Source organism: Saccostrea cucullata, unplaced genomic scaffold, assembly GCF_032062105.1.
Source record: "Saccostrea cucullata isolate Sc308-1 unplaced genomic scaffold, CSIRO_AGI_Scuc_v1 ctg2713, whole genome shotgun sequence".
Classification (NCBI taxonomy): domain Eukaryota; kingdom Metazoa; phylum Mollusca; class Bivalvia; order Ostreida; family Ostreidae; genus Saccostrea; species Saccostrea cuccullata.
Window position 1 is genome coordinate 5,419 of NW_026936214.1, and position 18,956 is coordinate 24,374.

Consider the following 18,956-nt stretch of genomic DNA (forward strand, 5'->3'; position numbering starts at 1 on the left):
TGATTTGAATTATTCAAGTAGTTGTAGAGTATCGGCTATTAAGAAGCCTCATCAGGGGCCACGGACATAAATCAAGGTGTTTGTTTTAGGTGAAACCGGATTATTTCGTCACCTATATTCTTGTGTTTGCTGTAAGCTATGATTGGTTGAGAATGAAATAAAGTTTTGCATTCTGGATTTCTAAGAATGGTGTCCTAATATTTCAGCATTCGTTTTTTTTTTCAGTCCTTTAAAACAAGAGTTAAATTTAGTAACCAGTACTGTAGGGTTACGTAATGACTGTTCTTTAGTCTTTTTGATGATGAGTTTTGATCGGTTTGTGTTGACCGTTTCCTCGATAATAAGATCAAGATCCGAAGAAGAGTAGCCTCGCTTTGATAAGTGCGTCTTGAAGTCATTAAGTGTTGCATGTAATATTGCAGGTTCAGTAGTATTTCTGGCATGTCTAATGCATTCTCCTTTAATGAATCCTTTTAATACAGCTGGACTATGAGCGCTCTGTCTGTGTAGATATTGAAAGTTATTTTTTGATTTGATAAACGACTTGATATCAAGTTTGTTACGATTTTGAAATTTTGGGTCCCTTGTAAGCTGTAGTATCAAGGAAGTTCACAGCAGATGAAGAAATTTTAAACGTAAATCTTAGATGCTTGTTGCAGTGATTGCCAATATTGAAGAATTCTTCTATCTCTGGTTGCGTTCCATTGAATATTAGAAACCTCATTACGGTATCTGCCGTGGAAGACGATTTTTTTGGCATGGCGAAATTGTGCCATCACATGCTTTGTGTTTTGATACATTCTGATGTCACAAATCTCTGGACTGAGGATTGCCCCCATACTTGCTCCTATTATTTGTTTGTAATATTTTCGATCAAATTCAAAGTAATTGTTTTCAAATACGCATTTCAGAAAGAAGTTTAGATCCTCAGGGTTAGGATATGAAATGTCTAATTGCATTTTATTGGCCTGTGTGTAAGCCTAGAATATAAGTTGATTGTTTTTGTACCATAGGTACAAGAAAGTAATCGCAATATTGTCCTATTTTCCTCGTTGGCGTATCGCGTTGCGAGATAATTGGTCTACCAGGTGGTAATTTCCAAATGCTGCACACTGACCGTTTATTAGAGCATTGTAAATGTTTGCTGATATTTTGTGGGTTTCAGGAAAAAAGGTACAAATGCCTACATTTGAGTGAAGGTTTATTGTCATTAAGAAATTTGTAAGTTTCTTTGTCCAGTGACCCATTTGAATGCCTTTCGGCAAGTTTATTTTGAATGTTTTCAAGCAAATTGAGCATGTTGGGTTCAGATACTTGCACATAGTGTTTAGATTGCAGTTGGCGTTCTGCTTTTAAGACATACTGGTCCTTGTTCATGATAACAATTGTGTTGCTTTTATCTGCCTTTTTTTAATAACAATGTCATTGTTATTTTTAAGAGATAAAATAGCTTCTCTTTCAGCATTTGAGATGTTTGATCTCTTTTTTTTTTTACAATTTCCAAAGAGGAAAGTTCCGGTTTTGTTTTATCTATATATTCTTCGAGTTCGCTGCATGTTAATGGCAGTTTGACGCCAGATTTTTTTTAAAGGGGTGAATGGCAATGTTGTCTCCGGTATCAAAGTGGAATTTGCATCTGAGTTTCCTGGCAAATTCTTCAAAATCTTTGAGCAGCAGGCTTTTAGCATTGTCGCTTTTAGGCGTTAGAATAAATTTTAAGCCTTTGCTTAGAACTGAGAGTTCATGTTGGGATAAGTTGTATGTTGATAGATTTAGAACAAACTTCCCCCTGTGGCTGTAGCTTCCTTGCAGTGAGCTTTAACTTCCCGTAGATATTTACGAGTGCGTTTAACATTTTTGCATTGTTTACTACGTCTATTTTTTCGTTGAGCCATTCAAATAGAGGAGCAGTAGGTGGTAAATATATTGATAACATGTATAACGAGGCGCTATAGATCAACAATGAGTATTTTGATGAAACAACGAATCCATCTAATTATCAATAAGTGTTGATAGATTAGAGGATAAGAAGAGTATTTGGCTATAAGAAGCCGATAGCCAGATTCCGGTGATTCGTTATGGTCACGTGCGAAGGGGCGGTGTTTAAGAGCTCGTCCAATGGATGGCTAATGCACACCAATTTAATGGTAATCAAATCCTGGGGATGCTAAGCCGTCTGATGTACATAGTGTCATAATAGGAAACTAAAATAAAGATCCATCTTAATATCAAATGATGATAATAAGAGGATTCCTATTTCACATAACTGTCCCAATCCTCAATGAATTCTTCCTGGTTTATGTTGATCTGGTCCTTCAATGTATCTTAGTATTCACAGTCTGATATTCTCGTGGTTTTCTTGCTTGGTAAAACGTTGGTACAAAGTAATTGAATGAAGGGTACTATTGTATGTGTATACTTAAGCAAGCCCAAGTATTTGATTATAAGAGAAGCGTAAAAGACGATCTTTGAAAAGTCGCAGATCAATCCTTTACAAACATGTGCTGATTTGGTAGAGGAAGTGCGGGTAATTAAATGTCTTAGAAGACAATAGAAGCAAAGAGTGTGGCCGGATTGTTGGATGACCAAATAAACCACACAAGTCGATCGCTGTCCAAGGCAGGGCGATGCAAGGGATGATGCCGGTGAGACATTGTCCCTAGTCAAAGTGTGAAAATTTGCGACAACAATCAACCAAACTTGTAAGAGTTTTATTAGGACCCGACACTCCAAACCACACTTCTAGTAGATATGATTTTTTAGCATAGAACAGATTAATATTTGAGTTGAATTATGCAAGTAGTTGTAGAGTGTTTCGGCTATTAAGAAGCCTCATCAGGGGACACGGACATAAATCATGGTGTTTGTTTTAGGTGAGACCGGATTATTTCGTCATCTATAATCTTGTGTTTGCTGTAAGCTATGATTGGTTGAGAATTGAATAAAGTTTTGTATTCTGGATTTCTAAGAATGGTGTCCCAATATTTCAGCATTCGTTTTTTTAGTCCTTTAACGCAAGGGTTAAATTTAGTAATCAGTACTGTAGGGTTACGTAATGACTGTTCTTTAGTCTCTTTGATGATGAGTTTTGATCGGTTTGTATTCAATTTGACCGTTTCCTTGATAATAGGATCAAGGTCCGAGGTAGAGTAACCTCGCTTTGATAAGTGCGTCTTGAAGTCATTAAGTGTTGCATGTAATATTGCAAGGGCAGTAGTATTTCTTGCATTGTGGCAACGCTCTTTGAAATAATTACGCACTTTGAAAAATTTTTTCAAAGTGCGTTAAAATTGGGGGCAAAATCAACGCACTTTGAAAAAAATTTCAAAGTGCGTTAAGAGTCAACATCAATATATATTTTACCATGGAGACACTTAACGCGCTTTGAAAAAAAATCATATTTTAGTAAAAGGAAAGCTTTTATTTGTTATTTATCTTTCAACAAACTAACCCTAACCCTTACCTCAAAAAAGAACTGATTTATTCCTGTCGAAAAGAGGAGAAGATGGGTATAAGATCCCTAGCCTCAGTCCAAATCTTTATCTTTCCAATACATAGGTAACAAACGGGGGAGGCGAGCAATAAGCCCAAAAGGGGTAAGCTGCATTTTCAATGCTTATACGATGTATATATATTTCCAAAATAAGTGGGGGGTTTAGCCCTCCCCCCTCTCCCCTGGCGGGATCCGGGTTAGAATAGGTCCTCAGTACCCAGCTTGTCGTAAAAGGCGACTAAATGGGGCGGTCCTTCGGATGAGACCGTATAAACCGAGGCCCCGTGTCACAGCAGTTGTGGCACGATAAAGATTCCTCCCTGCTCAAAGGCCGTAAGTGCCGAGCATAGGCCTAAATTTGCAGCCCTTCACCGGCAATGGTGACGTCTCAATATCAGTGAAATATTCTGGAGAGGGATATTAAACAGTATACAATCAATCAATCAATCTCCCCTGGCCCTTCGCCCGGTCTCGATGTCGATGCTTTACTCAAAACATTTATATGATTATGCATTTACCTAACTGGTATGACGTTGAAAACTTTCAATATTAAATGAGTTAATTAAAACAGATGAAAACCAGCTTAAGTACAGTAAAACGTATGAGAGAGAAAGAATGTTCATAGTTTTGAACAACCAAATTACCTCCTTTTTATTATGATAAATGCTAAGTTGCTTAAAGGTGTCCACTGTTAGTTCCCCCTTTACATCTTAACATCTATTTATCAAAGAATAGAATTTAAAAAAAAAGAAAAGAATTAATGATCTTAAACATAAAAAAATATATCCAACCATACTGAGAGGCAACACCTAATTTATTTTTTGATTTGATGCATATGAACAATACGTGTTTAAGACGGATGATTAAACACCGTACTTATTGAACACCAGTTCAAATATTTTATATATTAAACACTAATGTTTTTGTATTTAAACCCTCTATGTTTAATTGTAAAACACGACTGTTTAAAAATAAAGCACAAGTTAAACATCATTTTTTACAGTGCAGGATCTGTTATTTATGATACCGATTATTTGTAGGAATATTGACCAATCTTTACATATTTTCATAGTGCGTTAATATGGTCGATATTAATGCACTTTGAAAAAAATTACTTTAACGCACTTTGAAAAAAAAAATTCAAAGTGCGTAATTTTTCAAAGTGCGTTGTAACATTGCATGTCTAATGCATTCTCCTTTAATGAATCCTTTCAACACAGCTGTGCTATGAGCGCTCTGTCTGTGTAGATACTGAAAATTATTTGTTGATTTGATAAACGTCTTGATATCAATTTAAGTTTGTTAAAATTTTGAAATTTCGGTCCCTTATAAACTGTAGTATCAAGGAAGTTCACAGCATATGGAGAAATTCCAAATGTAAATCTGAGATGCTTATGACAGTAATTGCCAATATTGAAGAATTCTTCTATCCCTGGTTGCGTTCCATTGAATATTGTGAAACCGTCATCACGGTATCTGCCGTGGAAGACAATTTTGCTGGCATGGCGAAATTGTGCCATTATATGATTTGTGATTTGATACATTCTGATGTCACAAATCTCTGGACTTGGGACTGCCCCCATACTTGTTCCTATTATTTGTTTGTAATATTTTTCATCGAATTCAAAGTAATTGTTTTCCATTGTATTTATATATATTATATACCTAGTAGTGTATCAGACCTGATACAGGCGATTTGGACTAGGCGAGACAGCACCTTGGAAGTAGGGCTGTCTCGCCCTCAGGGCTGAGATATCTCTGTCTCGGCCCGTCGTCAAGGGGCTGTCTCGCCCTCAAATTTCAAATCATTATTTCTGTTTTATTTGGGTGAATAAAGAGTAAAATTCGTATTTTAGTAATAAAGATAAACATTATATATCTAAAAATTTAACCAGAATCTTTAAAAAATATTTATTTATATTAGAATTTTGAGAAAATTGTTTTTAAAAAGTGCGCCAAATGATAGCACTTGTGACGTAAGAGAGGTAACTCTTGTTTACTTCTAGGACAGCAACAAATCACGTCTTGAAAAAATGGACGTTTATTTGCTCTGACAGTAAGACAATACAAAGTTTTCATGTAAATGTTCCATTTTTAATTTGATATATATCGTAAACAAAACAAACAGTTACTCTAAATTTCAGATTTACAACTTGTTACGATTCGTTGAAGAAGTTGTAACCCCGGTTCGATCTAAAGTGAAAGTAGAATGTTTTTAAAGATTTTTTTTTACCTTTTTAAATTTTGTTATATATAATGTGCTTCGAAAGGAAATGTTTCAAAACATCAGGGCTTTTCTTTTTAATGACTAGACCAAGTAAATCTTTCTCTATATATGATTATTCGCCGTCAAGCAACATCTCGAAGAACATCGAAATAAAGAAAGATAACTCTAATTTTGTTACGACAAAATTATATAAACTTTTTGATTGAAAAATATCTAAATGTTTGTTCTTTTCTTTGGTTTTAGATATATGATATAAACAACATCACACTACTGTTTTGATCTCGTCCCTGGTATCAGCCCTCGGATGGTCTCGGCCCGCGCCCTCCGGGCTTGGGCCGATACCAACCGCTAGGGCTGATACCAGGGCCGAGATCAAAACAGCAGTGTGATATTCTATATACACTGTATATCATTCTTTTAATCACATTTTTCGCAACGCCCTGTTTTACGAAGCAATAATATTGTATTCATATGTGAATGAAATATGGTGATAATTTAAAGAACAATATTCAAGTTCAAAGTGCACAATTTATCAATACGGACAGGAGAATAGAATACATCGAGCTCCAAAAACATCAGAAGCGGGACATGGAGACCGGTCCTTCGGATGAAACCGTATAAACCGAGGTCCCGTATCGTAGTAGGTGCTGGCACGAAAACGATCCCTCCCTAATCAATGGTCCTAAGTGCCGAGTATAGAATAGAATTTGCAGCTTTCCACCGGCAAGTGGTGGCGTCTCCTTATGAGTGAAAAAATCTCGAGAGGGACGTTAAACAATATACAATCAATCAGTCAGAAGCAGGATCAGTTGGCATTCAGAAGTGAGCATTCCCTGCCGACCGGTTTTTATTTACATTTTATTTATATATATTTTCTTGTTTGGTAATTTCGACAATCATTATTTTAGAATATAGTACCTCGCAGAACTGGTGTACTTAATAGACGCAAGAACAGAATACACTTTAAAAGGATGATTACTCCTACTATACAATAGATATACAAAATGCTATTGATCAAATATTGCCAGAATCTTATTGTCTCGTACTAAACTATATTTAGATTACATTGTTTAATTGAAGTGCCTGGATGCCAAGATATTGCATGCAACAATTTGTTCACTCTTACAATATTAATATTAAAATCATTTACAGTCATTTCCTTGTTGTACGATCAATTATCTAGTTCATGGGCGTTAATGTAATTTGATTTGTAACTCAAAATAACACTTAAGATTATATTGGCTCTTTTTCTAATAATGTTAAAGTAAATGACAATTGAAATAGCTATCCATCATTCAAAAGCTTGAAATTATTCACATATGACTGGAAGCTATCCTTAGCTAACATGTAAAATGAAATATTACACATTGGTAAGTTTATATAAACTTGAATATTCCATATAATATAAAATAATTTTCGAACATTAGCCGTCTATTTTTTGATTTATGTATATTTCTGGTGATCCTAAACAATATTATTCTATCAATTTAGTGTAAACTCTACAGTTAATTTGCGTTAAGAACTCTCGAACAACCCCAATACCTATGTATTGTTCACGCCTATGTTGATTATTATTTTCTTGATAAATAATCCTAAACATTTCCCAGTTTATAATAGATCTAAATTCATATGTTTAAACATCCCTTCTATATTATTTTTTTCTTAGATAATTCTTAATCAAGTATAGTAACGCAATTTTATGAGAATGAAACAATATACAATTTACTGAAAGTCGTAAATAAATAGCGTAATCAATTAGTTCAATTATGAACACCCGATAAACCGGACCTATTTCATAGATATTTCTTTCTTTATTAGTGTTTATTTAAATTTCAAACTCAACATGTAACTTTGTAAAAATATGGTGTTTATTAGTTTAGTGGTAGTGCTAGTTGTTTCTCTTTTACCTTTGTTTTTATGACTTTTTAACTTTTTTTGTTTGTCCTGAGGAAGGGACAGGGCGTCCCAAAAATTTGACAATTTTTAATGTTCGTGTCATTGGTGCTTTATATTAATTTCCATCCGGATCAAATCATTTAGATTTTTGGTCATAACGGTCGAACGGCGGTTATTGACTCTCCTGCGGAGATCTCCTGTTTCATTAATGTACTGTTTGGAGCAAACTTTGAAGCTGATGAGATAAATGCAGTTGTCAGGCCAAATTCCCTAGTATTTTGTAGTTGGGGCTGTTAAAACTGTCTGTGTCAGTGCTGGGTTTATGGAGAAGACATCTTCTGTCAGAGCAAGTTTTAAAGCCCCCGTTAGGTAATGGGTTGTCTAGTCTGGTTGTTACTACCATGTCCTTTAGGTTCCTTGGGCGTCTGTATGCAGCCAATGGGGGTTCCTTAAAGACCTCTGCCATTTGTTTGCTTGAATGGAGAATTGGTAGGTTCTTCTGAAGGATACCGGTAAGGTTCTTAAGGACGGGATGGTATGTGGCTACCAGAGTGACCCCGCCCTGTCTTTCTCCTTATAGCGTAATAGGCCTTGTCTGTCATGCCCCACCATCTCATAAATAGCAGTTTGTACGGTGCGGGCATTGTAGCCTCTTTTGCATAAGTGGGACTTAAGAAGATCACTTTGCTCCTGACATAAGGCAGGGGACGAACAGATGCGTCGATTTCTTGTGGCTAAACCCTTAGGCACTCCTTTAAAAGTGTGTGGGGGATGACAGCTCGTGGACATAAGATATAGGTGGGAGTCTGTGGGTTTGGTGTCGGGACTGAATGAACGATATCACCATCAATCAGGGTGGATGTACTATATAGAAATAAGATTTTTCGAATTAGATACGTCTACTGCAAACAGAATGTTCAAACAGGATATATCCCTAACAAAAAATTAATATAGATTACATTAGTGAATACTTTGATACTTTTAGAGCCTTAATACATCGTAAATTACATATCAGTGATATAATTTTTTTTAATTAAAAAAAACATAAGAAATGTTTCATTTAAATACCAGAAAATTACTTGTACGAGGGTTGTCCCGTAAAATCGTGGACATAGCGTTTTTCTCGAAAAGTAATGGGCGCACTAAGCTGAAAATTTCAGTAAATGTTTATTTATGATATTTAAGTGCATGATAATTTTTTTTTAAAAAATATAGGCAAAAATAAAGATTTTATCATGCTTGAATGTGCACGGGGTATTGTCCTACGGCGCACGGACAAAAAAACCAAGATTTTATTTAAGGATACACAAGTTTGAATTCAAAATAAAAGTTTTAAATACATAAGATTTGGATTAAATTTATCCTCATTCAAATCAGCAATAAATTTTGTAATATTTGTAAAATCTTAAAGTCATGTGGTTAATTTTTGGCAGTTTCTCGGGCATTCGAAATGGGAAAGTGGTAAACATAACACACGAAAAATGGCGACGTTTTATGACGTTACGGCGCACCGGAGAGCAGTCAGTTCTAATTTGATGTTGTAATGACAGCTTTAGAGACTTGAAATTAACAAAGAAGAAAAAAGTTTATAAAAATATCACCATATATTAAGTATACAAATGAAGTAGGAGTTTTCTAAGCGAATTCTATTTTGATCGAGTCCCTGGGGAGTACAAAACATACGGACAAACTCCTAATGTAATAGCAAAAGACGCTGTCACAGTAGACCGCCGATATGAGATTTTCTATTAGTTAAATGATGGTGAGAATATTGTCCGTAACTTACTGACAAATCTTCAGAAGATCGCATGAGGGTGTCAATTGGTTCTTCGGCTGTTTATAGAGACTAAAGAATGTGTATCAATGAAATTCCTTAATTTAAGTCGGACTTATCCAATTTCATTTTCAGCAAAGATAAAACGTTACGCTGTTTTAGACACTTTGACGTTATAATCCATGCGCCGTAAGGTGATACAATACATGGCATAAAATCACTTCATTTGTTTATTTATGCATATATTTATCTGAAATTTGCTGTGTATATTACTAAAATATGTACTAAATAATAATGAAAATTTCAGAACGCAGTAATGTATATTTTTTACACTAGACAACTTGTCCACGATTTTACGGGACAACCCTCGTAGAAAGCTTTAAAAATAAAATATATCTATTTGAAATCTAAAATAAAGCAATTTTGATTTTCATGTACTATACATGTATATTGATATGCTATAGTTAACAATAGTAAACGATAGCTAATATAGTGCCTTTTTGTTACATGTGTATATATCCTAATATAAAAAAAATTACGAAATAATTTGCAATGAAATAAGTTGTTCATTTAAACAATATAATGCTTTAATTTGATTTTTATCTTAACCTATATTAAAAACAATTCTGCATAATGTTTTAATTCTTACGATAAATTTGGATTTTACTATGCCAATTTAACTATTTTCAGTTAAAACATCATGATTAAATTCCAAACCAAAAGCATTAGTTGGGAACTATATTTTTTGGCGGAAGGGTTTTTAGAAGAAAATAATCATTTATTCTCTTTTTAAGTATTTAAAGACAATATGTTAATTTTGGATTCCTATTTTTCTTACAAGAAGTCTGTCCAAATAGTCATTTTGTGCAGTGCACTGTATTATACTGCTCCGAAATATCTATTAAAAAAAAACTTTCATGAATTCTATCATCATATTTGAAAAATATATTGCTAGTAAATTTTAAAGATGAAGAAAAATAGTCCTTTTTTAGTGATATCTAAATATTAACATCACAGACCCTTACTTTTAATTTTGTTTTCTGAATATACACCATATTTCTAACAATTCTTCATAAATTTAGTAAAATTACATTACAATTTTACTTTCAAATGTTTTTTCTGCTTGTAAAATTTTTCTTTTCAGGAAAATGAAAATGTTTGATTGCAAAAAGGTCAAATAATTGAACATGTGCAGTATTTTGAAAATTTCTTCGTTGTCACAAATTTTAATGTGTCTATTTAAGATGGATTAAGACTGTATTTGTTCCCATAATTTATTTATTTTTTTTAAATGGAGGAAAAACTTTAAAAATTGATATTTTTTTAGAAAAAAAATCCCAAAACAGTGCAAAAAAGGTCACACTCAATGCTCAGTAGCGCCAACAGAATTGCATTGACCCCCATTTTTGTTTTGATTTTTTTATAAAGCTCATGTGTATTAAACATCGACTGCACCGGGTTTTCATATCAAGTCTATTTTTTGTAATGATAAATCTCAAATCATCAACGTATCAAGCTAAATTTTTCAACACATATTTTTTTTGATTAATGTTCCGTGTGTAAGCACAGACCACATTAGGTAGTAATTTTATCGCCTCAATCCACGAACTTTTTGATAACCCCTAGTTTGTAGATGCTTCCCGTTACCTTCCTGTTATCTTGATTTGTATCATTAAAACATTTCACAATCAGTGTCTATTTTAATGCAAAGGAAATATTTTCAAGAATGGAAAAGCCACAACAAGTGGTTTTTTTTTTTTTTACTTACAAGATTTTTGACAAATTCTGCTTCGTGTAAATACAAAGATATTTATTAGAGAAAGCTTTAATATGAAAGACAATACATATACACAATAATCAAGTATGTTGTCCAAAATATGAAAGCCAATGAAACACATGCACATCAATTAATTAACAGTTGTAAACCACCGTTGACAAACGATACTGTCCTTGAGGTTGAATAATTCAAAGGCTGTAAAAAATGAATATTCTTTATTTTCATAACATTTAATTTTCAGATATTCCTGTTTTGGGTTGCAGACTTTGCAATGGTTGCAAGGAATGAATTTGACGGACACTGCACAAGCAACTCGGCCTGCCGCTGTAGTCTAATTGGGAACATGAGCAAGTTGTACACTGCCAATTGTTCAAATCTGGGAATCACACAAGTCCCGATTACCCGACCGGATGTTGTCATTTTACTTTTACAACACAACAACATCACTTCCTTGACAACACCCTTCTGTCCTTCACTTCACAACATTGATCTATCTTACAACAAAATTCAAAATTTTTCAGATGGGGCGTTTACTAATTTATCTAGGTTAAAAACTTTAAATTTAGAAGGAAACTACCTTGACCTTGACGAAAATGTCTTTCGGCCAAATGTCTTTAAAGACTTAAAAGCTTTACGTGAACTTAATATCAAGAACTGTACAAGTAAAAGAATACATGCATTTCCACAGAGAATCTGGGGGTATCTCCCCTCACTTCAGATTCTTAGAATTGATGTCTTCTCTCCTACACAATTTGGACGGCCGTTTCGGCGCCTGCCGTCTTTAACAGAACTGGACGTATCAGGCATCAAAGGTTTCTGCTCTATAGGAGCATTGACAAAGAGTTTCCTCATAAATGTGCCACACCTGGAAATCATTGACATGTCCGCTTGTAAGCTGAGATCATTTGCAGCAGATGCATTGGTAACACAAAGAAACCTTACAATTCTGAATATTTCCTACAACGAAAGGCTTACTTTTGCAAGTTTTGAAAATCTTTCTCGTAGTGTAGAGTCTTCCAAAATAAAGGTTCTCAAAGCCAACAAAATTCACTGCACGTTTGGAATAGGAACTGTGATACAGGTCAGTGACATCTTGCACTTTCACAATTCAACCCTTGAAGAGCTCTATTTAGAGAACAACAGGTTAGCATTTGTAGAAAAGCATGTTATAAAGTTCCTCCCTCCTACTCTAAAACTTATTTCGCTTGTCAGAAACAGACTGGCGATAGGTCTTTACTTGCTGGAGTTTAATTTATTTTTAGGCTTAGAAAAATTGGATGCATCCTTTCAGTTTATTTCCCCTCCTTTTATTGAGGTAAGGGACGCGTTCTATTGTCAAAATCCAGTACGAATATGCAAGAATGAAATGGACGAATTTCCTTTGAAGTATGAGAAAATTTCGGAGAAATCTCCAATTTCACATTTTGATCCTATAATATCGTTGCCAAGAAATTTAATACACGTGATTCTAAGAGGGAATGGTATAAGGACATATATTCTTGAAACACGATTCTATCCAGAAAACAATATAACATATCTTGACTTGTCAAAGAACCCAATAACAAGTTTTACTGGTCCCCTTCAGGGATTAAAAAAATTAAAATATTGGGATCTCTCTGAATGTCTTTGTCAGTCATTGACCACATTCTTCTTCGATTACACAAAGGCATTGAAAGTTCTTAGATTGAATAAGAATTTTCTAGGGAAAAACCTTGAAAACGACACAGATGGTGAAACCTTCAAAAATCTTGTAAATCTTGAAGAGTTGGACTTGTCTGACAACCAAATACAAAACTTGCCAGTAAAAATCTTCAAAAACCTACGAAATATTCGGAGTCTTAAACTGAAATCGAACTTTTTGACACAATGGAATGTAAAAATTCATCATATGAGGAACCTTGCAGAAATCGATCTCTCTAGGAACTTGTTGCGGAAGCTCCATGGTAAGGCTATGCATTCGTTTTCGGAACTTTTAAAAAGGAATACCTCTATGACCATGAGTCTTGCATATAATCCGTTTGCTTGTACTTGTGAATCAAAGAATTTCATACAATGGTCTTTTCAAAACCGCAAATACATCCTAGATTTTCAAAATATTACATGCACGCTTGATAATGGAACGAGAATTGGACTTCAAAAAGCTGCAGGATTTCTTGGAGTGTATTGCACAAATTATCAAATAGTGACATTCCTTATATCCTCCCTCATAATTTTCTTTGTTGTAATAACGATCACCGGTTTGATTTACCGGTACCGATGGAAACTGCGCTATTTATATTACATGACAAGAAACAAATACCGGTTATCAAGTCCATTGCACAAAGACACCTTTATATTTGATGCTTTCATATCGTACGCTGAAGAGGATGGAAACTTTGCTATGAACGAGTCAATTGCCCAGCTGGAGAATTTAAGAGGCTTGCAGTTGTGCCTCAGTAAAAGAGATTTCCGACCAGGCACAGAAATCGCTGCCAATATCACAGAAGCCATTACGAAAAGCCGGAAAACAATAATAGTTCTATCAGAAAATTTCCTTCACTCTAACTGGTGCATGTTTGAATTCAATATGGCACGGATGGAGAGTATATATACACGGAATGGTAAAGATGTTCTCTTTCTCATTATGTATCGGCACGTTTCTACTAAAACGTTGCCTTTATCAATGTTGGCTTTGGTAGAAAGTAGATCCTATATTGAATATCCTGCTGATCCCCAGGGAAACATTGTTTTCTGGGATAAAATAGCAGAAACTTGTTCCAAGCCATTGTAAATCCTGCTGTATTATTATGCATTGCTTGTACAAGAGTGAATAATCATCTTTAATTTTTAGATTCCCTTGTCTTAGAGTAGGAGTAAAACAGCACATCAAGAATTCAATGTCTCTTTGTGTCCGTCATTTAAAAGGATTTTAAGATCTTGTTGCATTAACTGTGAACTGATGTTATTAAGACGGGCATAGGGTTATTTCTTTAAACTGTATTAAAGTCTTGAACTCGGCATATGTTTTTACTTTCCAACCTTGTATGCATAAACACTGAACATATACATGTACGTTAATAGAGTCAAAATACTACAACTCAAACTGTATCATTAAATTGTCGTGAGCTAGGCATACTTCGCTCTTAATTCGTATTTGAACAAATTGAAGATAAAGTATGTACATGAGGTCTGCATACTTCTTCTGATCATAAACACTGTATTACAATTATAAGTTCAGCATAGTATGCCCTTGAACTCTTTTTTAAATCGACAGGGAAATATACGTGAAGTCAGAATGTGATGCTACGTACAAATATTTAAAGTCTATATACGGTATATTTATATTTGTTTTATCATTGAGATGAACAATGTTACTTGCGAGTGTTTAATGTACATTATCGAAGGGTTTTTTAAAATATATTTAATTAAATGAAACAGGGTACATTTTGTTTTTACAGTAATTTTCAAGAGTATGATTGTATATACACCACTGTTGGTAATGTGCGAATCGAGTAAATCTTGGTTTCGGACACCAGCTACTATTGGTTTACATCAATGAGGCAGATTATATCAACTAAACGATCAGAAATGATAAAATATCTGATTAAGACGTAATCATTCATGTTCCGTATTATTTTATGCAGTAGAATTGCTTGTTAGTTGAATACTGTAAGGGGCAATCCAGTAACTGCTTTAGATTACATCTGTTCAATGTAATTCACTAGATCTATTCATATATGCTTTTACATGTTAAACTGATTTACATTGCGTTATTTTTGTTAAAGGTGATGTGAATATATATTGTTTGAATCATTTTTAATTACCCATTTCTCTAATGTTTCACAAGATTAAAACTTTTGATGCAAAATGAAGTTTCCTGATATACAGTGGGGTGTATGGTTGCTGTTTGTGCGACTTCGAGTACCTGTAATGGCCACGTATGGTTATAGCAATATTATTGCGACTCCTTTAAGAGTGTCACTTTATCTAACGTCTAAAACACACGATTACGACGTCAATCTTCCTATCAGTTAAAACAATCGTTTTAAAAATCAGTTATTTCCAATTGTAGAGAAATTTTCAACCTCTAATTTCTTATGTTTTTTCAATTAAGTGAAAAACGTCACTCTAAAACAGTAAATACGCTTCATTTTACTATGATCCGCAAAATATTGCGCAATGGAAACCACAGTCGGTCTGCTTAAGAGTTACTAAGAAACGTAAAAAAGACCTTGGAACACCCCCCTCCCCGAAAAAAAAATACCTCTCTCAATGAGAGTCATGCACATGTATTTGAAGGAAATAGACGTTGATACATGTAAGTGTGTTTTAACTTTTTTATTCACTCCCTGATTAGTTTTTAACCATTGACTTGGAAATATGACATTGACAGGCATAGAATATGTCCAATAAGTAACTTGTATGAAATATTTAAATATTTTTACAAAATATTTTCATATTTGAATGACATAAATAGACTTGTCTATTTATTACACAAGCAGAACCGTGACTTTTCTTTTCAATGTATAACCATGGAGGAAGAATGATGGTCGCAGGTGATTGACAAGCCAGCAAAAATAAACCATCCAGTCTTGAAAGAATAACTCTGCAGAACTGTTAAAGAAATAAACAACGTTATTTAGTGAACAGCACATCATGGAAAATATGCAAGCAGAACTTTTGCTATTCATAATACCATATTCACTAAATAATCGTTGTTTATTACTTGTATTTGCATTCTTTGATAGTGTCAAGAATATCAAAGGAAATCCCGGCTTACATAAGGATGTGGCTTGTTGTCTTCAGTAAAGAAAAACACACGGCTTAGAAATTAGTATACCTGATCATTGCACCTTTTCTTTAATAAATCACAAACAATTTATAAAGTATTAGCCTCTTTTAAAACACAGTTATCAGATACAAACTGCGCTGTCGTCAAATTCTCTTAATATTTTATTGTTTTGATGCAGATGTGACGTCATCGATCAACGTTATTGAAACCCTCTGACAAAATCAATGCTGTAATTAAACCTTTTGATAAAAAGAGAATGCTCTAATAATCATTTTAACTCCAGGAATGCTTTTCTGTATGATTTTTTTTATTTTTTTCTATTTGTTTTTAAGAGTTGAAATCCTTCTTGAATTTGGTTTTTTATTAATGTTTTATCCCCGAAGTGTGAAGAGTTATCCTTCTTTGTAAAAATATGCAAAAATACGATAAGAAAAAATAAAAATATGGCAGTTTCCTTCAATTTGAAAAAGTTTTATTATACAATTAAATACATTGACAATAATTAAATTTTTAAAGATATAATTCAGCAATTTTAAATTGTTCTGAATATTTTTTTCCCAAAAAATATTATTAAACCTTATATTTATTCCTTTTACGAAACATTTCGTATATATATATACTTCTCAAAACGATGTTTAAGTGAATAGAGTTTACACTCCACGAGTGTGAAAGAGCAAGTGCATTCATAGCAGAAGCAGTTGCATCTAAAGTGTTTTGAATGCAGTTGAAGGCTATGTGTTCATAGAGGGAGAGAGCAGTGGATACACAGTTACAGTATTATGGTTTTATGTTTTAGTGCTTGACTACAAAGACGAATTAAATCAAAGTACTGAAAGCACTCATGGGAATTGAACAAGGTGTAAAATAAAATCTTTTGATCGGGAGGTCAAGTGAGTGTACAATATTATTATTTCAAATACAGAAAACTGTTTCAGATTTGTTGAGTTGCAACAATCTTGAGAAAGACATTCAGAGACATTGAATAGCAAAAATGCATGGGCCTTAATGCTTGCCTGCCTACATTAGTCCTTTTTTCATAACCCTGTTTGAAAAGCGGGAGGGTATTTCTTAATCGGGATTTCCGTCCATCTGTTTGTTACGCTTTAGGTATACCCATCTCTTATCCGCAACTCCTCTTTTTATCACTGAACGAAATTTTCATAGAATCTTTATTACATATTGCCATTGTGCACCTAATATTACTTTTTCATCCTACACATATTTTGTGTTTACATTGCAAAACATGGACACTGCCATTATATTCATGTAAGAGCCGGTTGATCATTTATATAATTTAATGCTCACATTCTTCAAATCTGTAATATATTTTTCCTTGGCACCTTTACCCATGTGAAAATTTCAGTTTCGCAGGAATAATATCAATGTTGATAAAATGTGGATTTTCAAACAACATTCTTTTCAGAGCTAACAGGTCTGTTATATAAAACTTCTCTGTGAATATAAATGTATTTCAATTACACGAACATTATACATTGAGTATGTCAGAACTTATACCCTTTTTAATATTGTGAAGAAAAAAGCAATACCAAGTTTAAAACAAATATTTAATGACCAAACATAAATACAGTGATATATGTAAGAGTTAATGTTCGTACAAATCATCTGGTAAGTAAATGAGGTTTTCCTGTCATTAAAAATATACTTCATTTTGTTGTTTTTAATTTTTTGGTTTTAACATTTATAACAGAGTACTAGATTTACCACTTTTGGCTGGTGATATTGCCGATTTAGTATTAAGTTACCAAGAAAATGTTCATGAAAAGTTTGAATAAGTTCTGTGAACCGGTAAAAAAGAAATTGCTAAAAATCTGGGACCATCGGGAGCCGGGAACACTAGATTTACCGCTTGTCGTCAGTATGTAGCGTTGTCGTTCGTATCTCTTTCAGTGTATGAAGCTACGAAAAACTTTTGAGATTCTTTATAATTTTGTTTTACTATGAACGAAATCTAATGTTCAAAATAAAATTACTTTATCATTACACAGTTATAATAAGGCTGTCTGAAGGCTGAAAATGCCTTGAAAATATACATTATATTTTGAGCTAGATTTAGATTTTAATATGTAATCCTTGTTTAAAATTGTAGTCAACTTGAGATAGTAGTTTAATCAGGTTCTATTGTAAAGCATTTTTGTGATGTCATATGACTGTGTTGATCACGTGACGGGGATTTATGATATTCCTAGTTGTTGCACAAAAATCGCTTCGGCACAAGTGCAAAACAAAAATATTGTGCAAAGTTTGTTACATAGATCAATTTATCCTGATCTCTGGTACATAGAAAGTGCTGGGGGCAGGTTTAATTTTTACCTGTTCAGAAAATATTTTACAAGAAATTCAACTTACCAACATAATAAGGGGTGTTTTCCACTCTTTAATGAGATTTATACAAAAATGGCTAAACAACACACAATCTCCCAGCAAAATTCAGTTAGAGGCCATTCTTCTCTTATAGATTCACATTGAATATCTTCAATTTGTCCTTGTTTATCACTTGTGCCAGTCCAATTATAAACACGATTCATAAATTCTAAATCTGTCTACGAACGTGTAAGGGGAGCGTTTCACACATAATTTTTTGCTATTGTTTGAATATGTGTTTATCGGACAAGCAAACGGAATGCGGATATTTAGATTACAAATGTTCAACATCATAACAGCACACTCGAGCTTAAAAAAAACCAATCCTTACACTTGAATTAAACAACAAGTCCCCAAAATAAATTTACATGCCATGTAACAATTATGACACTTTCCCCCGTCATGTCAGCTCAAGTATGCAGTGACTTGACGTCATATTCTATAATGACGTCATGTCTAGGTAGTTCAGAGAAGTTAGTACAGAGAAGTTAGTACAGTTTGAACAGTTTGATATTTTACGGGCAGCCTTATCCTAGCTGCGTGCATTTACTTACTGTGGCAGTCATATTTATTTAAAATTATTTTTTTATCTTTATTTAATAACTTACTGAGCCATAATTTACTTTATGCCATATT

General features: G+C 33.7%; 1 protein-coding gene across 1 annotated transcript; it reads left to right on the forward strand.

Annotated features, from left to right (window-relative positions):
* Positions 1 to 11,417: 11,417 nt before the first annotated feature.
* LOC134244998 (toll-like receptor 4) lies at positions 11,418 to 14,817 on the forward strand. Its single transcript, XM_062727243.1, has one exon. The coding sequence runs from the start codon at positions 11,439 to 11,441 to the stop codon at positions 13,935 to 13,937; it is 2,499 nt and encodes an 832-aa protein (XP_062583227.1). The 5' UTR covers positions 11,418 to 11,438; the 3' UTR covers positions 13,938 to 14,817.
* Positions 14,818 to 18,956: the final 4,139 nt, after the last annotated feature.

Coding starts and splice junctions, on each gene's coding strand:
- LOC134244998 (XM_062727243.1), top strand. CDS start 11,439: ATGGTTGCAAGGAATGAATTTGACGGACACTGCACAAGCAACTCGGCC.